The following is a 22,518-nucleotide window of genomic DNA, read 5'->3' on the forward strand; positions in this document are numbered from 1 at the left end:
GTACTATAATTCTTCTTTCTGGTTGCTTCTACGCATTCAAAGTGTCTAGAAAGGCATTTTAAATATATGCTTTCATACATATTGCACTTTTTGCTCGCAATTCCAAGTTGAAACTATATCGCTAATTAAGGTCGCATGTCTTTATAAACTTTTTTATATGTATTTACACTTATAACTTATTCACCGGTTAGAATTACTTAATTTTTTAATAAACCCAAAAATAAAGCAATTAAAAACTAAATGGTACAGACTGTCTGGTATGACTGTAAAATAAATCTCAAAGCAGCGCCATAAAGGATTATTTAGCAAAAGGATATCTGACCATAACAAGATGGCGTCTGATTTTTGGTTTTATGTGAGCAACGTGCCTAAATGTGTCAACATATGTCGCTGGCTAAGTGAAACGGTTAAAAAATATTTTCCGTTGTTTATGGTCGCATAAATGCGAATTGTTTACTTAAAATGCACGTATAATGCAAATTGTTTATGATACACTGCATAAACAATTTTAACATCCTTCACTCTTCAACTGAAAAACTGAAAAATTTGGATGTTTTGTTTTTAAATAACTCCGAATTTATTATCAAAAATATACGCTGTACTTCCCCATAAGCACGTATATATGTGTTGTTTGTGCACGTATAAATAAAAACTGCTGCAGCATTTTAGGAGTGGTTAATTAAAATGCTCTCTACAGTACATGAAGGAAGTGCAGTTACCACAGCCACACGAAAGCTTCTAAAAATGATCCTTTCATAAAGTATTGTTGAGGCGCAGCTGTAGGCCATTTTGTTTGATTAATTTCGGTAATATCAGAACTGTAAATAATTTTGGATTTTATTTATATTGTTTTTGTTTTGTTTTTGTTATTGAAATGGAATCAAAAAATCATACAGCAGACATAAAAATATATAAAATAAATGATATTAATAAATAAAATTGTATAAAAAGTGAATTTCGGGCTTATTTGTGTGTGTGTTGTGTTGTTGCATTTGTGTGTGTGTGTGTGTGTGTGTGTGTGAGCATAATATTCCCACTTTTCGCTTCTTCTAGTCTGCTGAGTCCTTTGAAATTTTTTACTATTTCATTTAAAATGCAACGAATTTTGTTCCGTCTGCTGCATTTGCATTGAATGAGTGACACAATAAATTTAAAAGTACTAGCACTAGTTGAGTTGAACCTACCAGCAAAAGGAAAATGCTTTTTTAATTATGCACACATCCAGATACACATACTCTTCTACTAGGAGAATTTGTTTCTCAACGGATTCAAAGTTCCTATTTTACTTTTGTGCTTTTTTCGTTTTGTCTTGTTGCCTTTAAAAATACGAATACGAATGACAAGAAAATAAAAATAAAAAATTTTGTCATGTTTTTGTTGTTGTTATTGTGAAGTGCAGCATAATGTCTGTCAGACGACAGCTAGACTAGATTTTCGTTATTGTACGTACTGCTGACTTGGCTGACTTGGCTGACTTGGCTGACACAAGAAGTTACAAAATGAATGCATCTGACGGATATGTAGAGACGAAGGCGTCACGCTAAATGTCAAGTTTGGCGACATTAATCTTTGTCGTTTTCACGGTACGCCATTGTATGAAAGTCAAGTTTATGTAAATACCTTGGCTCAATAGGCTCAAGTGGCAAAGGAGAAACAACAACAACAAGAATAACAACAAGAACTGCAAAAGAGTAACAAAATAAAAACAGAAACAACGATAAACGTGAATTGCTGGAAAAAGTTTCGAAATTTTAGACTTCAGTTTCGTTAGACAATTGGTTTATGCATGCAAGAGGCATTGGCATTGCCTTACAGATGTAAAGGTTGCACATAATGGAAGTTTACATTCACATTATTAAAGCTTTACAATCTATTAGAATTTTTGGAATTAGAATTAGAATACTATAAAATATGCACTACGTTCTTAAGGAATGTTCAAGAAATTTTTATATGATAGTATTATTTGCAGTATAAAATATATTCATTTTAACATTAGATATAAACAGAAAATACTTATATTGGTCTAGTAGGTGAGCTGTAATAGCAATCTAGCTTGCAAAATGACCGACTCCCTCAACGATCCGAAGGTCATATTAAAGTACAAAATTGATATATGTTAGCACGCTTACTATTTTCCTCTTTTAGACCGTGAAACCACTTCATTGCTTAAATATAGCACGCGGTACCTTTAAAGGAAGAAAATACTCCGGCTGGAAAGGAGCCCGCAGGTGGAAACACATTAGAGGACGTCCGTATCTTCGGTGGAGGGACCAGGTGTTTAACGATTTGGAGGCGCTCGGTGCTACGAATTGGCGACAGCAAGCAACTAATCGGGCTGGCTAGCGGAGGCTACTCGAGTTGAACAAGGACGATTCACGTCTGTAACTAAGCAAATAAGTAAGCTTTAATGCCTATGTTAGTTATATCCGACAGACATTCTCGAAAACAAGAAAATATGTGTACTTTTTGACGAATGACAGACAGTAACAGAATAAATGTTACTTGTTCTGGATCTTCTTTCTATGCCAGCCAACTACGTAGTCGTAGTCGTTGGATGAAGTGACTAGCCAACCTAAAAGTTATTCAGTTTTTTTGCTGTGATAAGCATGAACTATTATTCATTTTTTTTCGGGTCGCACGTGGATCTTATCATAAGAATAGTTGAACAATCGGACTAATCGAGCCATCTTTAGTTCATAAAGATGAAAATGATATCGTTTCCTTATTCTTACTCTAAACTTTGACAATAGTCGTACAGAAAGTAGATAAATAACACTTTCTTTTTCCTGCTATAAGCCACAGAAAATATTGAAGGGAAGTCTTGTTTGGAAGGTATTCTACCAATTCCGTAGTGCCCTGGTTACACGGTAACTATAATAAACAAATTATTTATTGTAGGCAAAAGTGTCCTATTCGGTGGAGTTGTCTATCCGCGTCCTGTTAGTACATTAACTATAATGGAGGGAAGGATATGAAGTACAAAAAACAGTTGCTTGGTTCTTATGTGATTGACGGAAATGACTCTCCTCTTCGTCTAATCCATAACTATGACAGTAGACACTAAAGTGAAGCGCCATTCGGCAGGCAACTGAATCGATGAAGTGTTAGAAATAATCGATGTGGACATATCAAATGCTTTACTTATAATGGTCAGAAAGATAAACCAATTATTTCATTATTATTAATGATTATTAATGAAGAAAAATGAAAGAATTGTAATCCTTCTGTGACCTTTGACGGAGAAGCTATTGGACCTACAGTTTCGTCCATCTAGTCAATAGAGTGACAATAGACGCTATCTATTAGACAATGTTCTGTTAGTACAGCAACTATTAGGATAAGAGAATAGTATAAAAGAAACGATCTATTCAAAGTAGTTGCCTTGTTCTGATATGATTGTAGATGAGTTCTATTATATGTGTAGTTCAGAATAAGTGTTTTAAATGCTAACTTTCAATCAGAATTTTAGATTATATCGTTGGTGTAACAAGTTTAACCAAAGCTAAAGAAATATAATTATACATCGGAATTAAAGTTAAATGTAGACGTTTGCCACTTCAATTTATCAGTCATATAGTTTGAAAGGAGAAGAGAAGAGAGAAGAGAAAGAACGGGCACAAGCTCCCATTTGAGCAGAGCACTGCGATCATGATTGATCTTTTGTGCTTCAACAGACCCTAACTGAATAGAAGACATTCCGGCTTCCGGATGAAGACTAAAATGTCGGCCGCTGAGGACCTCCTAATGTCGGAAGGGAAGAGCAATTTCTGATCTCCTCCTGGCCCATATCAAGGCTGGGCAGTCACATAGAATGTGGCTTGGTGTCTCCTCTGGTTCTAAGCAGAGTCTACAATCTATATTTTCGGACAGATCCATTTTGTTGAGATGGTAACGTAGCCCGTGGTAACCCGTTAGATATCCCACCAGCAACCTCAAATCTGTTCTGCTAAAGTTTCGTTTGAATGGAACATTGCAATGATATTTTTTATAAATCAGTTTACTACTCAGCCACTAAATGTTATGTCGTGGTTTTTTTTTTTGGTATAATATATCTTTTTATCTAAAAAAACAAATGTGTAAATCTCTTTCTAAATTTATATGAATTGTGTAGATATTATGAAAATATTTACCTCAATCCATAAACAAAAGTTCGACGAATCCAAAATTCATAGTCGAACTAAAGGATATGCAAACTTCATACTACCATACACACCTTGAACCTTAGATGCGCCTTTTGGCTTATACACAAGACCACCTCAGCTCATTTCCGAGACATGGGGAAAAAGTGGTAGAAAATGACAACGCTAACTCTAACGAAAAAGTGAAAAAATCATTTAATTACGTAATTTAAGCACATTTTAGTGTTGATAAAATGTTTTTCCAACATTTATTTGTGCAAAAAGGGAAAGAAGGGAGGCAAGAAGAAAATCTTTATATCCTTTTAGTTTTCAGTTTGAGTTTGAGCTGGAGCTGGAGTTTTTTTTTATTCGTTTTTGCTAGTATGGATCGCTCAGCATTGTGCCGCACTAATGATGCTGACACTGCAAACACAAACACTAGTCACTGCTACGTAACCAGCAACATAGACATTACCAGACACCAACAGCAGAAGCAGCAAAAACAATACAAAAAAGCAGCAAAGGATATTTAGTGTATGTGTTGGTGATGGTGGTAAATTAAGTTGTCATTAAGGACTTAATTAAAATCTTTTGTTGAAAGTTGACACAGTGTGAACAATTTGTAGTTTCTACGAAATAAAAACTGCCAAAAAGGAATTAAATCGTTTATAAAGCATCCAACATACACAGAAGAAAAAAAAAAGAAAAGGAAGATGTGAGAAGAAAAATGTGAGTGTCTCCTAAATATTGTTGAAATTATTTAGACAATTTTTATTAGATTAAATTTTTTGTTTCATGCTGAAAATTATTATAATTAGTGCAGACAGTTGTTTAAAAGTCATTTGCAAGACTTTCACATTAACGCAATGGGTCTTTTCTTGTTGCGTGACACCTTTTCCATTCAAACACTTACATGGGGAAGGAGGACAGTATATGGTGCTAACAAAGCCATACTTTCCTTTGCTTCTGCACATTTTTTTTCACAAATTCCTTAATAAGTTGTTCAATTACTAAGCTCTGATGTGATAATGGTGAACCTAAAAGTATGCAATGAAGACAGTCAAATTTACACCTTGTCAATTTTAATATCGCATGTGCACGTTGGAAGCATTTTAATTTTGGGTTTCCCAATGTAAAGAGACAAAAGAAATATTTGAATTTAGCTAAAAACAAAAGAAATAATATTATAATATAAGAATTGGTTTTATTATTGAACTCATATTTGGGTTGAAGGAAATTATTTGTATAATAAAATAGAAGTAAAATGTTAGAAATAAAATATATATAGTAAAGATTGAGTTCTTATATTTTTTCTTTTGATATTTTAATCTAATTAACAATCTTTAAATTTAAAATTAATTCTAATATTTATATTAAAATATTGTATAAAATTTTGTTTCTTTTCAGGTAAGCTTTGAACTGTTTTGCAAACGATATATTGACTTTAGTAATTCGGTGAGAAAATATTCATTAATTTATTAATTTATTTATTTGTGAGTTAATACCAAAATTAATTTTAAAGTTAATTAAGAATAAGGATAATTTAAAGGTTTAAAAAAGAGATTAAGCCTGTGATTTCCAAGTTTTGATGAAATATAAGAATTCTGTGCAAGAGTTTTTTACAAATTCTTGGTATACAATGAGGAGTACAAAGTCACTGAAGGAACCGTCATAGACCCTATAAAGCAAATGCTTATATTACTGATATTTCAAAGAGTTGACTTCATCCTGTCTATCATCTATTCATCTATCTTCTTCTCCTTTGCTTAATAAAATGCGAGTTATTATCTAAAGCATTTTTACGCAATAGAGTTTGTGATTACTTGTGTGACCCTGAATTGAGATATTTAGGTTATTTAACAGAATCGGAATATGTTTTGGATTTGCTTTATGAGAGTGCAGTTTTGAATTAGAGTACGCATCCAAACAAAAATAATTAAAAAAAGAAAATACTAAAAAGAGATATATGTAAACAGTCGCAAGAGTTGAATAGTCAATCAAATATTTAATTAATAAAAATAATAAAATAAATTTGTTGTTGTAATTCACTACTGTTTGAAACGTCTTTGATAATTAAGAATCATCTAATTCTTTATTATGTGTACTGCTATCGACAATATAAAGTTCTTCAAGTTTAAAAGCTAAAGAAATATAGGTGCGAAAGAAAAATTATAGAAACTTTTGTTAATATTATTATATATAATATTAAGGTCCTATGCTCCAGAAGAAGATAGAGGAATTAAGAAAAATAATATATAATATTATATATATGTTTTTATAAATAATATTATGATTTGATTGATGGGTTTCGGTGTTAAGAATATCTTAGTTTAATCAAAGCCAAATCTAAGAATTTTACTTATGTTAATTCAATATTTTATAATTTATAATTTGTAAAAAAAACGAAGGACCTTGTTGTATAAAGTTTTAAATAAAACTATATATATAAATAAAATATATATATATATATATATAAATCCAATGGTTTAACTACAAGAAAGTCGCAGAGTATAACACATTCCTTTTCATATATTCTTTAGTATCTTTAGTATTAAAAGAAGATCATTAATATTCTCAATTTAACTACAGAATTGTGTAGGGAGAGCGACACATTTTATTGATATAGTGAGCAAGGTGTTGGGGAGATCTATAGGAAGAAGCCTGAAGAACTCTAATAGGAGATTCCTCGGTGTGCTAAATATTGGGAGGGAGCTTATGGCTAAGAGTTTTATATCTGCACGTCAAAGACAAAGTTAGTATTCAATAAAATATATAAATGTAAATATATAGATTTGAAAGATTTGAAACTATTGTCCAATTCTTAGTACCATTAAAAGTTATTAAATAAAAATTACTTATCAAAATAATAAAACCCATAAAGTTAATGACAAAGTCCAAATGTTTGCTGCACGTGACTGCAGTTTTCCGTTCACCATCGTCCACACTTGATTTGCAGTCAAGACATCCTTAAGCACCGTCTGTGCTGGCACCTCATGCATCCAAAACAATCCGGCTCATCACACTCTCCAGCTTTTAGTTTTCATTTAAATTGAAAAATACCGTAAAAAAAACAATGGAAGCGGCTTTGGTACAACGTTTGTCGGCGTGTGTCCTTTTACGTGCGCTTTTTTGCATAATTTTGCATTTTCACTTTATGCTTTTTCCATAAGCTGAAACAATACGAGAACAATCCAAAGGGGCTGGCAAAATGAACAGAAAGAAAAAAATCGGAAAATAAAATTCAAATTCCAACAAAAACTTTTTCACTCAACGCTAGACGAGATTTGTTGCTACACATCGGAATGTGTTGGCGCTTCTGCAATGATTTGGAACTAAATGAACGACTTTTTGTTTAAATTTTGAGTTTGGGTTGGAGGGGGACTCGTGCTCTGCTCGATAGCATCACACTTGAAAGTGCTCCCCGTCTGGGAATTATGCGATCAGGCGCAATTGTCGCATTTATTACAAACTTGGCTTTCATTGCGACCAAATGCGGTGAATCGCTACAAACGTAAAATTGGTTGCATTTGTGTAATGTAAAGTTCTGAGACTGCATGTATGTGTTTGTGCGCCTAACTGTGACAGCCGGCATTTAAGTCTACAGCCGCAGCAGACTTTTGTTTGCATACTTTTAGGCATATTTCACTAACAAAAGTCAATGTTAAGGTTGCACTAATGAGTTTTTACTGCATTTCACACTTCAGTGCAAAACTTTTGCTACATTTTAAGTAATGTAAATTTTCCCCTTGATATGAGCATATCTTCTCAGTATTAAAATGGAAATATTTTTATTCAAATGAAAGATTCGAGTGTATTTATTTAATACTTCATGGAAAATAAAGATTTCTAGCAATACATGTATGAAATTTCTTAATTATACTGCATTTATATAGAGCAGTTTGGAAGTGGACGAAAACTACTTTAGAAGAGCTTGAGATTTTTCAATATCATCTATCCATATCTAACATTTTTTTAACAATCCATATCAGTTACATATTCTAACATATTATATCTATGTTAAAAGTGCAATACTTTTTAGTAAACAGTGTAAAAATCACTAGCTTAAACTTTAAAAACTTTTGCTTTAAATACCAATAACTACAATGGATATAATGGATATATCTCGTGTCACTAAGTAATAATTCACCGCGGTGGTCCATTTTATTCAAGCTTTAACTATGTGTATCGCTTAAACAACAGAATACGTGCGTAGTTACCTATTATAAACCTATATTATTCGTTGCATTGGTTGATTTTATATGAGCTTATACTGTACGTACCGCTTTAATTAAAATTTCTAAAAAAGTTTGTAATTGATCCATCCATCGAGTAGACTATTTTTACCGCTTTTTTTCTTTGTTTGAATTGGTTTCTAGAATTACTTATTCCAAGGTATAGTATCTCGAATAAAATAAGACAGATATACTCTAAGATTATTTTCATAGCCTACGTTTTAATATAAGTTTATCAAGTAAGAAATTATTGGTTCTGTGAGTTCAAATCCTGTGAGCTGTTCAATACTAAATCCTAATCAAAATATATGTATGGATTGAAGATTATCTTCATAACTTGGGTTCCTACTTTAGTTGTTCAAGCACGAATATGTGGGTTCAGAGAGCTAGCCACGTAATTTTTAACAGTATTGAATATACAAACAATTTAAAGACTTTGATTTTGTCATTTATAGCATTTTTTGTTATAAAAATGGATCGTTCTAAAATTTACTGGGTTCATATCTTTATATAAGCTCAATGAAATATCAAAAATAAATAAACATTGACCACATATATATTTATTCTGTCCGAGTCCTATCAATGCCATGAGCAATGCAGCTGTCCTTTAACTATTCTCAACATTAATAAATTATAAAACTGTATGATTTTTGTTCCCAAAAATATTAGTTAATTATAATTCTTCGTCAATATATACCACACGTTCTTATCATCTAAATACTGGTATTCCAACTTATTGCGCCTAAAAGTATGCAAAAATTTTCAACAAAACTGTTATGAATATTGCTCAATATTTACATATTGTGGCTACGTAATTTTGATCATCATTGTTATCTCAAAGGGTAAATTCCAAACAATAAAATATTTTCTAAAATTATACAGACAGTATACATACACACAACAACATCTCCTTTATAGCAACAACATCCTGCAAGGGACTTTCATTACCAACTGATTTCAGTCATAAACCCTTTTCGTGCCCATATTTTAAATCACAGCGCCTACAATGTTCGCTCAACTAAATTTGAAAGGATTTGTTGGCAAATTGTTTCAATGGTCACATTCAACTGCTAAGGATTAAACTCCTGTTGCTGTTGTTGTTGTTGGATTGTTTTCGTTGCAGCATAAAGGATTATTATATCGTTAATATGCGGTTTGTTGCATAAATAGAGCTTTTAGAAATTCCTCATGTCCGCCGGAAATGCTGCCACATATTTTTAATGTTTGTCCTTTGGTATACAATTGCTCTTTTGTTGCAATTTTTCAACGTTTTGAACCCCCCAAACGATTTATGCAGTTCCTAAAAAGTGAAGACCAAAGGTTGCATAAATTACATAGAGAATAGTAATTTTTTGTAAAACTACGACTGAAGCAGTTGGAACCAAGCAGAATAGTATAAGGAATGATAAAACTAGTATTTTAATCCAGAATTTTTAATAATCGGTATGAAAATATGGAATTGAATTTTTAATTCTAAAATTGAAATAAGTAATATTTTCATATAATTATTTTTTGTAAATATTATACTTTCATACTATGGTTTCTGAAATATTTTATTAAAGTATTCGAACTGTTAAGAACACATTTTCTTGTATATATGTTACATTATTTAATGAGATATTTAAAAATATATCATAATATAAAATAATACATATATATATATATATATCTTATTAACGGATTATAGTAATCCTCCATTTCAAATTTCAAAAACGGGAACTTAACTGTCAATATATACTCGTAATAAATATTAATTACTCATATATAGCGACTGTAAGTGCTCCGTCTTAAAAATCTCTCGTATAAGTGTTCCTCTTCCTAAAAAGTTCCGGTTATTCAAACGATAGACTTATTTATATCGTACAGTTTGACTTTTAGTGCCTTTGAGAACAAGAACTGTACCAAAATTGATTATTTTTGTATCTCGTAATATATTTTATTTTTTAAACTTGTTTTATTAGACAATTTATAATTCATAATTTAATATTTCAAAATTACAATAATTATAATTAAAATTAAAATATCGTGTAACGACTGAGTTTGCTGATTATAGCGCACATACTGAATAGCGAGTTTTTTAGTTTCCACCAGCGATCTGTTGTGGAACGTATTCAAGTCTGCTTTCCTACATATTTCTTATTTCTTTTTATAAATCTTCTATACAAAAAATTTGAGCCTGTTGCATAGATTTTAGGGTTGCCAAGCATTATTTATTTGGATGTCAATTTTAATAAGAAAAATATGCACGATTGCTTACAGTTTTTTTAAACCATGAACAATCCTCCTTTTTAACATTGATCCAATTCAGTTACAAATACCTTTTTTTATTAGTATTATTTATTGTATATTTGTATTTTATCTATTATAACATTACTGTAAATATATTATTTCTTTCCATTTCAAATCTGTTTAATATACTTAACAATTTGTTTGAAAAAATAATCCACACTTCCTACAATATATATTTTAATAATTTGCTTTCAAATAAAATGATATTATCCTACTCACTTTGATTCTATTGTTAATATATTTCAAAAATTATTTCAGTAATTAACTATAAATTAAAAAAAAAAACCTTTCCAATGAAAATCTGAGTAACTGTATTAACAATGGTAAACTTTTTAATTTGTAAGAAACAATTTCGTATGTAACGATACTTATCTTATTAGACTAGCAGACATGATGAACGGCCTAAAGAACCATGGAAATCTGATGGCACTATGCCACAAATAGAAATTGCAGAAAAGACAGTAAATCTTGGTTCAGCGACAGTTGGTCTTAAAAATCAAACACATGCAGTTTTAATTGCTTTTCCATGTAATGAGAGAAGAGCTTTTCTGTCACGTTCTAAAATTTATGTCGTTGATCAAAATATTGGTGCATCTATAGCAGGTTTGGGTGCAGATGGACGTAAAGTTATTGATTACATGCGTGCTATTTGTCGTCAATTCAGAAAAGTTGAACATGCAGATATCTCACCAAATAATTTAATGGAAAACATAAGTGAATATATGTATGCGCCAACAGTAAATAGCAATTGTCGTATCTTTGGTGTAGGTCTTCTAGTTGTTGGTTCTGAGGACACAAATCCATATGTATACGAAGTGCAAACAACTGGAGAAACTTCAGACCGTGTTGCATTTGCAATTGGTTTCTGCTCTTCAGCTGCAAACATTTATTTGAAAAAAAATATAAATAATATTCTTAGTTCGAATTTAGATTGTCTTATTATGTACGGTGTTACCGCTTTGAGACATACATTATCTGAAGACGACCAGGAAAATATAACAAAAATGCAGGTATCTTTCTATCTTTTTTTTTTTTTAATTTAGGCTTTGTTTAATTTAATTTAATAGCTCAATGGATGTATAAAAATGTTTATAAAGATACTAGTAACATTCGCTGGCATTTATTGTTTGTTATACCAAAATGCATTTTCTTCAATTCAAGTTATAATTGACTAACTGCGTATAAATTTAAACAAATCTTAATCATTTTTATTAAAACAATGTCAAATATTTTTAAATATATTTTTCTTTACATAATTAGAATATCAGTATTGGTGTTGTTGGGAATAAACAACCTTTCCGAATTTTGGATAAATGCAGAACTTTTCGATATTTACAAAATCTAACTAGAGACGATTAAAACTGTGATATGTTATCGTGTATTGTGCACAAAATTCAAAATAAACAAACAACAAATCTTTAATTTAATTTTAAAGTACATTATATAACATTTTCTTAAAACATTTTAATAAAAACTTTGATATCTATTAATGATTTTATAATCGTGTATTAAGTAAGAAAATTTGCACATAATTACTTAATCTTTTGTTTCTAACACTATTCCATTAATATTCTAAATGCAACTATAAATTATAAATAAATCAATAACACATAATTTATGTACAGATTGAGCTATTCAACATATTAAATAAAAATACAACTAAATTACTATGGCTTAATAGCGAAAGAAAAAGACGTTTTTGTATAGTTTAATGCAAGTACTAATACAATTCATGAATTTAATATATAATTCGTTATATTGTTTATATATTACATTATTTGTTAATATATTATAATGTTTGTTTTATAGATTTGATACATACTTAAGCAAAACTTGACAATATTAGTTCATTCGTTTGGTATACAAAACTTCTTAATTTTAATTTTTATTTAATTCATAACATAGTTTTCGATAATGTTTTTAAAACATAATAAAAATGATCGCAAATTTTTAATAAGAAACCAGATGCAAAGTATAAACTATTCTCTCTATTTGAATATTTAATAAAATGAAATAATTGTTATCTGGCAACTCTATTCCCACATATTTCTTTGTTTTGCTAGTTTTCTTGATGTCATGTCAACATTAATTGAGTGCTAATGTTCTGCTCACTCAATGTGGATCGTGTTGCTCTCCCTATATAATTCAATAAATTTTTAATAAGCAGTTTCCATTGATCTTTGGTGTGCGGTGGAATTGTGTATGTTTATTTTGTTTGTCTGGTGTAAGTTTTGTTGTATGAATTATAACAATATAATATATTAATTAGTCAAAATGTGGCTAAAAAAAAAGTTAAATACAAATATAAAAAATATTTAGGTTAAAAATTGCAATATAATTCAGAAGTTACCGAAACAATACAAACGAGAATACTCGAAGTTGCCTTGCGGAATACAAATCGTATTAAACAGTGGCATATGTATATGCATAAATTAATAAATTAAAAGTGCTACCGGTATAAAAAAACAACAACAAAAATTGGTACAAACATTAAGAGCATGTTGGAATAACATTTTTATAAATTATTTTGTTTAATGTTGCAATATACAAAAATGTAATTTTACTTTGTGTATCTACTTCAAATATTTGACCTATGACCTATGACCTATGACATGGTTGCCAACTTCGGTCTTAAAATGTGTAGTGAAAATTAGAGCAAAAAAAAAGTGATTAAAAAATATAACAATACTTTATATAATATTAAATATAATAACTCTTCTGACAATTTTTATTTTATTAAATATTTGTTAATTTTTTTAAAAATATCTGAAAATAAATTAACTTACTCAAAAGCAATTTATTACTCCTTATGTGTGTTGGCAATCATCTTTATTTCACTCTGCTTTCCTGTTTTGTTTGATCTTCTCACTTCGTTCTCCCACTCATGCAAAGGCATTTTTGTGGTTCAAATTTGTATATCAGCAACAAAACCAGTTTTCCGCTATTGTTTTCAGCGCCACTTTTATTCTTTTTTTTTTTTTTATTAAATATCGTTTTTAACTTTTATTTTTGTGTGAGCACAATTAAAATATATCACCAAAAATATTTTACTTCATTAAAATTCAATTAAATTTTCTTATAAAAAAGTTTACTACTTGGCATCCATATAAGATTTCCATTAAACCCAGTATTTTGGAAAGGAAAAGGAACGAAAAAAATTTGTCAAATTAATTCGTTTTAAACCCTTTTTCTTTCTAATTTAAGAAATAAAATGACAGCTGGTTTTTTTCCTGATATTTTCGAGCTACAAATATCCCAATTGACCGACCATCTTGGATTGTTGATCCAAGATGTTGAAGATTTGAAATCTGGAATTCAGAAACTCTTTATAGAGATTATAAAAATGTAAACTGTAAAGACATAAAGCTTGTTATACAATAGCTTCGGTTATCTTCCTTCAATTAATGGATTTAATTCTTCTATAATCTATTTTCGAAGCCATCTTTTACTAGGTTAATTTATGCTAGTTGTATGTTTTTAGGTTAATAATATATATGGTATTGAAAGAAAAAACATCGACTACTTTAGAAGAATAAGTGTATATAAGTAGTTTCTGAATTTTGACTTAAATACATAAATCAGTCTGTCATATCTAATATATGTATGTACCTATATGGTATAAATTTTATAGTAATTTAAATAAAAACTTATTTCCCTAAAATTGCAAGTTTGCTTCCCAAATAAATTATTGTTATCTAAAGCTAATGTTATTATTTCGGGTCATGCTTTTTTCAATTAGCTCCGATTTAGGCGAGAGTTCACATCTATCGGTTGAAAATAAGATAGTTTATAGTTGCATATTTGACAGATTCTAACTTTTCAGACCCAATAAACAATTTTAAAAGCGCTTTAAGCTTTCTTTATTGCTAACAAAAAAGTTTTTTATATCTAATAACGTCTCACTTAATATAATAATTTGTATATAAGCCTGACCTTTTGAGCAGACATTTTTATTGTTTTTTAAATCCCTTTTTAAAGGGCTTTCAGTACGGTTTATAGTTCACATTAACCTCTTAAGTATTTACCATATGCAAAGTGGTGGCAAAACCCATCCGTCGTCGACACTCTGTCGCTTTAACGGCTGTGTGATGTATTAGATCATGACTTTTAAATTGTGAATCTGCACTATCTGAAAGTTATTTTCAATAAGGCATATATAAAGGTCTTAAGTATAAATACAAAAAAAAATGCTGTTTATACTAACGTTTTTCAAGCCGTCTACCCGCATCACCGATTCGTAAAATCATTTATTTCTCTCTTTAATATTATTTTATGGGAAGATATTGATCTCGTCACCGATTTGTAAAATAATTTATTTTTCTCTTTAATAATATTATTTTAAGGGAAGATCTTCGCAAAACACATATTTAAATGGTCCTTGCAAAATAAATTCAATTTAAAAGTGTTAGTTATTTTAAGACAGTAAAAGTTCTTGATAATGGGTATTTTATTAACAGAAAGTATAAGTAACTTCAAACAATCGATTAACAGACTGAATATGTGAGATTTTATAGAATCTGGACATATTGTTCACATCATGCAAACTGTTGTTAAATTATTTTTGTGCTGAACTTTTTGATAAAAGAATGGAAGTGTCAAAGTTGTGTAGGCGTCTATATACAAATGGATCACGCTTTATTAAGAAGTAATCTTATACTCTCATTGAGTATGATGATGGTGTGCTTACAGGTCAACTGATTAGGGAATCATGCTTAAAGTTTGAATCTACCTTTTAATTATTCCTATCCTTTCCTTTGCGGAAAAGATGATGATAGTGCCTCACTTCTGCTTTGTTTCTGCCCGGCGCCACTTTATTATTTTAGGGTTCTCTTTTTTGGAGGATCTTGGTCGAGACCTCAATTTAATGGGATCTACCATCGCGCACCTGGACTTAAGAATTATATCATGTCCATGTTAAATTCATGTTGACCACATGGAATTAAATCACAAAAAGTTCTTAAAATAGTCTAAATTTTATAGTTCCCCTATTCCGGGTAATAAAGTATAAAAAATTTAAAATTTCAGCTTAATTAACATGCAATAACTAAACTTATATTGTAAGAACAAACCAAACAAGTGAAAGAAATAAAATAAAAGTACAAATAATAAAATAATTGAAATAAAATTATACATCGAAAATGTTTTCTTGCACAAAAGCCTCAATGCAGTTGAGGTTATGGTCACCACCATTCAGGACATGCAAAACTTTTTATGTCCTTTCAACGTTCCTGCTAACGCTGTTGTTATTTTGCGTACAGAACATTAATTGTGATTATGAGAACACATGGAATTTTTACTACGAGCAGCCGTGCTGTGGCAATGAACCAACGAATTATGCCAAACATAAAAGAGGTAAAGCACATAAATAAATTTTTCCATATAAACTACACCTTTCCTTACACACTTTACACACTCCTGCCATACGAAACGAGACAGTTCTCCCACGTATAGGTACGACCGAATGCATAAATACATCCTGCATGAACCTAACAGGATCACTTCCAAAGCACTTTAATCCTTGAAAAAGTTTATATTTAATAAAAATTTTAATCGCGGCATTAAGTGCGCTTTTCGATGATTCATGCGTAAATGTGCATTCGGTTAATAATATTTTATGATTTATTGTTTATTTTTTTTTTTTTTTTTTTTACTTACTTTTCAATTATATTTATTATTTTTATTATTTTCATTATATAAATTTTTAACATTTCCAGTATTTTTATTGTTCAAATTGTTGTAACTTTTTCCAATATAAATTTATCGTTTAATACTTTAATTGTATTTTTAATGCTTCTTTAATCGCCTTTATTGTGAATTATATTTCACGCCACTGATTTAAAAGTTGTCACTAAATATTGTTTTTGTTTCCCATTGTATTGGCCGATGTTTGCATTACAAAAAGTTTACACTGCGTTCACACTGCGTTCACACTCATGTCCTGTAAGGACTAACATCGACTGCACATTGTGTACTGTGTACTGTGTAACTGTGTAAGTACTGACGCATTTTTAATTTTATTCGTTTTTATGGTAATTAAACAATATTTTCATTTAATATATAGGAAAAGTTTAGTGAATATATAAAGTTTTGTTTAAAGTTTTTAAAAAAAGGGTTAAGGATAAAGTGTTTAGTATGCCCTCCAACTATAATTTTTTATTAGACCACACACAGAACTTGATTATTCATTAGAAAGTTTAATGAATAAGTATAGCTATTGAATCGAAAAAAAAAGTTTTGCAATATTTTACATTTATTATTTTTAAAGCATATATAAAAATTAAAAATGAATAAGTTAAAATATAATGTTTTTAGACAATTCCTTTGAACGACGCAGAGAAAAAGGACAGAGAACTATATTAGGAAGAGCTACCAAGGCTATCACAATCTAAAATGCTTTTAGAAACATACAACCAAAAACTATGGATTCAAGGATTCCATAGAACTTACAAAGAATAACTTAATAACTTAAGAATTATTACGGGATTACTAACCGGTCACTGTAGATTGAATAATCGCCTAATAAAGTTAGAAATTCAATCCAACTTAGACTGCAGTTACTGTACAGAAGAGAACGAAAGCGCATACTACGTACTGGGGCAGTACCGGCACTGTTGCACAAGTGAAAGAAACACCTAGGAAGGTATTTAATGGAACATAGGAATTTAAGGCAAGTAATGATAGGCTCTACACCGTCTTTCATTAAAAAAAAATGGACTTGGAGAAACACTTTAATTCGACTAAGGGCCAAAATAGATCTTTAGGTCGCAGTGTACCATCCCTTCTTCATAATAATAATAATAGTAGAATAACTTTAAAATATACGATTTGTGATACTAAAACAGTCCTATCATTCAAATAGATTTCAAATTGATAGACAGTTAAATAAAAGGAAAACAAAATTTGATATAGACCATGTATAACTGATTAAATTACTAATGTGATTAGGTGCCGTGCGGTCGTTAACTCCCTCAATTGGAAGTCGGACTCATACACTAAATAAAATTAAATAAATAGATATGCATACGATTTGTAACAAAAAAAAGTAATTGTTCAGAATCATAAATAGGCCTTACTCTTAATTAAAAGATTAAGGTTAGATATAGACCATCTATAACTGATTGAATTATATAGGTCGGATAGGTACGCGTCGTGTTCTATTCACTCAATTAAATGTCACATTTATTCTACATAAAATGGGATTGAGGTAGAATATATCTACAATATAATAATGAATAATAATGAAGCACATATTCATATGAACACGAACAGAGAAAAAAGAAAATAGTTTCTTCTCCCCCTGCCTAGTTGTGAGTATGGCAGTAAGAATTATACGGCATTTCCATTCTATCCAGCTGCTTATTATTAAATCAAAACCCAGTGATTACTGCCGTTAGTCTTAAGCGTATACTTTTATATCAGTTAATTAGTGATGCTTGTTTCAAATTGTGGTGCTCTACTAATCATAATGTACAGTGTTTATAGCAGTTTTCTACTAATATTTTAGGTCGCAAAATTTGTTCAACTAAAATCGACTACTTGGTATCCCAGTTGGATTCATAAGCGGACTATGTTATGGAGTCATTATATTGATGCTATTAATTAAGGTAGCCTTGCTAAAAAAAAAATATTGGGTAGCAAAATTTATGAAATATTCTTGCCAAAAGATCTACGATATAATTTCCCTCTTCAGCAGACTAGATTGGTTGTCGAGATTAGAATATTTTACACAAGTTCGACTGCTTTCAAAGACACCTGGAAGACACTGCAAAAATAGGATAGCCGAATTGAACCATTTTGAGTCTTGGTTAGAGTATATATAACATGAATTTTGGTTAATAAAAAGCTTGTATTTCGCTTGTATTTTTTTGTATTTTAAGGGTAGTATTAAAAGCAGTTTTTGCAGTTCCTTTAAACTTAATAGAATTTTCAAAAATTTTAAAATAGTACTTTCTTTCTTTTTCCCAAATTTGTCTCTCTACTAATAGTTTAGTATTATTTTCAACAAAAAGTATTCAAATTCATCGCCATAGAAATTCTTCCTGAATAGAGTTCACGCACTTTTTGTGCAACCCTGCAATTCACACGCCAACTTCAATATGGGATGTTGGCTGCACACTTTTCGGTGACATTAAAAATCGTTTCAATATTTCAAATTTAAGCTTCTGTGTATTAGCGATGATTTATTCAATCGAATTGCCTCACCATAAAAATAGTTTTTAAAACAAAAATATTTATCCACGCTTATTCGTTTTTAATTTATGTATCGCTCCACAAATTTATTCTCCCATAAAACTTTTAAAGAGTTTAGTTTTGAATCCAAATAAAACATTTAAACATGTACAAAAGTAATTTATTAAATTCTGAAAACTTATTTGATATGTGGGAAGTGACTTCTTTGACTTCTAACTTCTGAGAAGAAGTCACTGCAGTATAAAACTTCTTCATTTAAGAAAAATATACTTTCTATTCAAAGTTAATTAATTATGAGATTTAAGACATGTGGGGTTAGTAAGGGTGTAAAGATTGTAGAGGTTGTAATCAGACTTCTTAAAAAATAAAGCAGATTTGATGTGTATATTTTTTTATATAATTTAAGGAACTTAAGTTTTAAAAAATTTATATAAAATATTTAGAGATTAAGATTTAGAGATTAATTTTTATTAAAAAGAGTTCAATACACTTTAACTATTAATAAATGTACGAAAAAATGAAAATAAAAAAGACAGACACCATCTAAGACTCCATCTTAATGATTACTACATTTTTATTGAATACTTCATTATCTTACGAGATTATAGTTCTAAATGATCCTTCAATTTATTAATCATGATATTCATTTCTTTAGGTTTATATAAAAGAATGTTTATTGACCAATTTTTAAATCGTTCGATCAACGCTTAGTTGCAGATATTGTTGGTTATACTCCAATATACTATATACTATAAGGTTATACTACTTATACTATAATATCGTCGTAGACAATTTTTACTTCTGTTTCGTTCATATATAAAGCTATCCAGTTCGTTGACCTGATTTCTCATCATTATTACAGTGCTGTATAAAAGGATGACATTTTCCGGCAGACGACTATAACGTCATAGTTTTAAGCTATGAGCTAAACCAGTTTTATAAGTTTGTATAATTGTATTGTATTATACAAGTTTATTAATTTCTTTGTAATATAGAATTAAAGATTAAATAATATATAAAGCTAAAATACTACTCAAACAGAATTCTTTTCCAAAGCAATATTTGTTTTGTCTAAGATTTGAGTTTATACATATAGTATATATGCGCTTATTGGGAACTTGAATAACAGAGTTTGGATGACAATTTAACAAATAGACCAATTTTCAGTATTAGAATTATTTTTCGTTAACTGGTTATATCAACAAACAAAATTCTTATCTTTAAAGTAGTGCAAACAAACTAAGTAATCTACAAGTAATTCTTGATCCACATCCACAAAAAGTCACTACATAGTGTGGTATTTCATCTGATTTTGTGGTAGGTCAATACTTTTTTGAAAATCACGAAGGTGCGATATAAAGCGCCAATTTTCATCGTTAAGACTATATGATTACTAATTTTATTTTAGAAAATTGGAGGATAACAACATATATGGTTTTAGAATATTAAATATTGGATATTGTCAGAGTGTAACCAACATTTTCTGTTTTAAAAGAAATTTCTTAGATAAAAGAAAGGAGCGGAGTACTAGCTCCCACTTGAGTAGAGCACTGCAACCATGATTGATATTTTGTGCTACAACAGACCCTAACCGAACAGAAGACATTCTCTTGGTTGTAGACCAACTTAATCCACAATAAGGTTCTGGTCCACAGATTTGAGTGACAGATCCTGCCTGTGCAAGATTCGGCAGACTCATCACCATTGATACCTGTGTGACCAGGCACCCAGCACAGCGTCACTTTATTATTGCTTGCCAGCTGCTGCAGCGTATCATAGCAGTCTACTAGAAGCTTTGAGAAAAACTTGCAAGAGCATAATGCTTTGATTGTTGCTTGACTATCTGAATAAATACAGTCTACTAGAAGCTTTGAGAAAAACTTGCAGGAGCATAATGCTTTGATTGTTGCTTGACTATCTGAATAAATACAGATTCGGGCGCATTTCAACCCATTGTTAATATTGATACGAGCGCAGACCTCAATAACGTGAACCTCTGCTTGGAAGACAGTGGGTCATATACCCAGCGCCAACTCCTTCTTTGGTTTTTGAACCATCAGTGTACTATGTTATTACTTTTGGTTCGAATCCGGGAATGCCATTTTCCCAATCCAATCGATCTGGAATGAGGACTTCGAATTTCCTACCGAAGCGAAGTTCTATATTCATGCGATGGCACAGATCTCTATGCCAAGAACTAGCCTACAGATAGAGTTTTCTTTCTTAGATATGAAATTTCACTTTTCAGTGTTGTGAAACTCTGTTAAATGGCTTGGGAATAAACTGTAGCATATAGTTGGCGTAAGTTACATGACAATACATAGGGAATACATTGCAGCAGATTTATACAGTTCCAGTTTTCCAAGGCGCTGGTATGATTTTAACACTTCATATTTTTATTGTATGATTGTTTTTTTTCCATTACTGAATCTCCGATATTTACTAAGACTTTTAGTAAAGACAAAGTTTTTTTTAAAAAAGCTTAAAAAATATTTTTAAATTGATTTTTTCAAATTTATTCAAATCAGTCATTAAATATAAGTAGAGGAAGTTTTCAATTTCTTGCCGTAAAAATATTATTAATTATAGAAAATGCCAATAATTCAAGAAAAAAAAATACGTTATGAAATTCACACAAATTTAAATAAAAAAAAACTGATGATTAATCGTTTTTTTCCTCATTTTAGCGTTGTCCAATTAAAAGTGCCGAGATACTTATGTGCGAGGCAAAGCGAAATATTATGTACTCTACATTAATATTTATAATAATAATAAAAATTTTTTTTGAAATAAACTCAATTTGCTTTAAACTTACAGTATTTTTTCTGAAATTAATGTAATTCAATTGCAACATTTCTTGCTTGAGTTTTCCAAAAAAAACCAAAAAAAAGAAAATGGACAGTCACAATTTCCTTATCAATTTGGCATATTTCATTGAGTCTCCGCGCGGAAAGTCAAAGGAAAATAACTACAGAAATACAAATAAAATTTAGAAATAAAATAGTTTTTATTTTGTTTTTCTTCTTTATTTTGTATCCAGTTTATATCCTGAATAATTTATTCATTTTTTCCACTCAGTCTGCAATTTTTAAATTTCCATTTGAGGAACGGTTTTCCTGAATCAAAAAAATGCAACATTAAAACATAAACCGAACAATAAAATAGTAGCTAGAATGCATGTAAACATTATGCAGCACATATAGTATCTGTAGTATAAAGTTTTACACTTCACACTGCCCCACCACTTCGAGGCACTCAAAGGATTTGTACTGAAATAAGTTTTCTCATCTTGAAAGCGTGTACGAGCATTCAGGCTCCTTGGTATGCAGGCTGTATTTGTTGTGTTGCAGAGTTGGTACATGTAAATGTCCAGTTTTCGTGTTTTACTAGTTCACGTTCAAGGATGCTTTGTGGTAGGTTAAAGAAGTCCTGAAACTCGTATCTCATGCCATAGAGACATTCAGTTGTGTTTTTTTCTCGCTCTCTCTGTTAAATGTTGTGTCAGGCATAAAAAAATAGGTTTTCTTGAGTCAATGTACATGCATGCAATTTTTCTCAGCACAAGAAAAAAATCATCCTACATAAAAAAGGATATATGTATAGTATATACAATAAATACGTACACAATATATATATGTATGAGAGAGAGATGTATTTATATAAAACAAGACAAGTAAGGATAAACTTCT

The 22,518-nt window shown here is 30.1% G+C and overlaps 2 protein-coding genes across 2 annotated transcripts in view; both read left to right on the top strand.

The window, feature by feature from the left end:
- Positions 1 to 22,518, top strand: part of LOC119674188 — a 115,980-nt gene that overhangs the window by 41,303 nt on the left and 52,159 nt on the right. The window lies entirely within an intron of this gene.
- On the top strand, positions 10,872 to 12,047 carry LOC119686504 (proteasome subunit alpha type-1-like). Its single transcript, XM_038101100.1, has 3 exons — positions 10,872 to 10,962; positions 11,020 to 11,649; positions 11,900 to 12,047. The coding sequence occupies exons 1-3, from the start codon at positions 10,960 to 10,962 to the stop codon at positions 11,996 to 11,998; spliced, it is 732 nt and encodes a 243-aa protein (XP_037957028.1). The 5' UTR covers positions 10,872 to 10,959; the 3' UTR covers positions 11,999 to 12,047.

The sequence above is a fragment of the Teleopsis dalmanni genome, chromosome 2 (assembly GCF_002237135.1).
Source record: "Teleopsis dalmanni isolate 2A chromosome 2, ASM223713v2, whole genome shotgun sequence".
Classification (NCBI taxonomy): Eukaryota; Metazoa; Arthropoda; class Insecta; order Diptera; family Diopsidae; genus Teleopsis; species Teleopsis dalmanni.

Excerpts from the sequence above, each read along its gene's own strand:
- LOC119686504 (XM_038101100.1), top strand. Across the intron at positions 11,650-11,899 it reads AAAATATAACAAAAATGCAG|AATATCAGTATTGGTGTTGT; the intron begins GTATCTTTCTAT and ends TTACATAATTAG.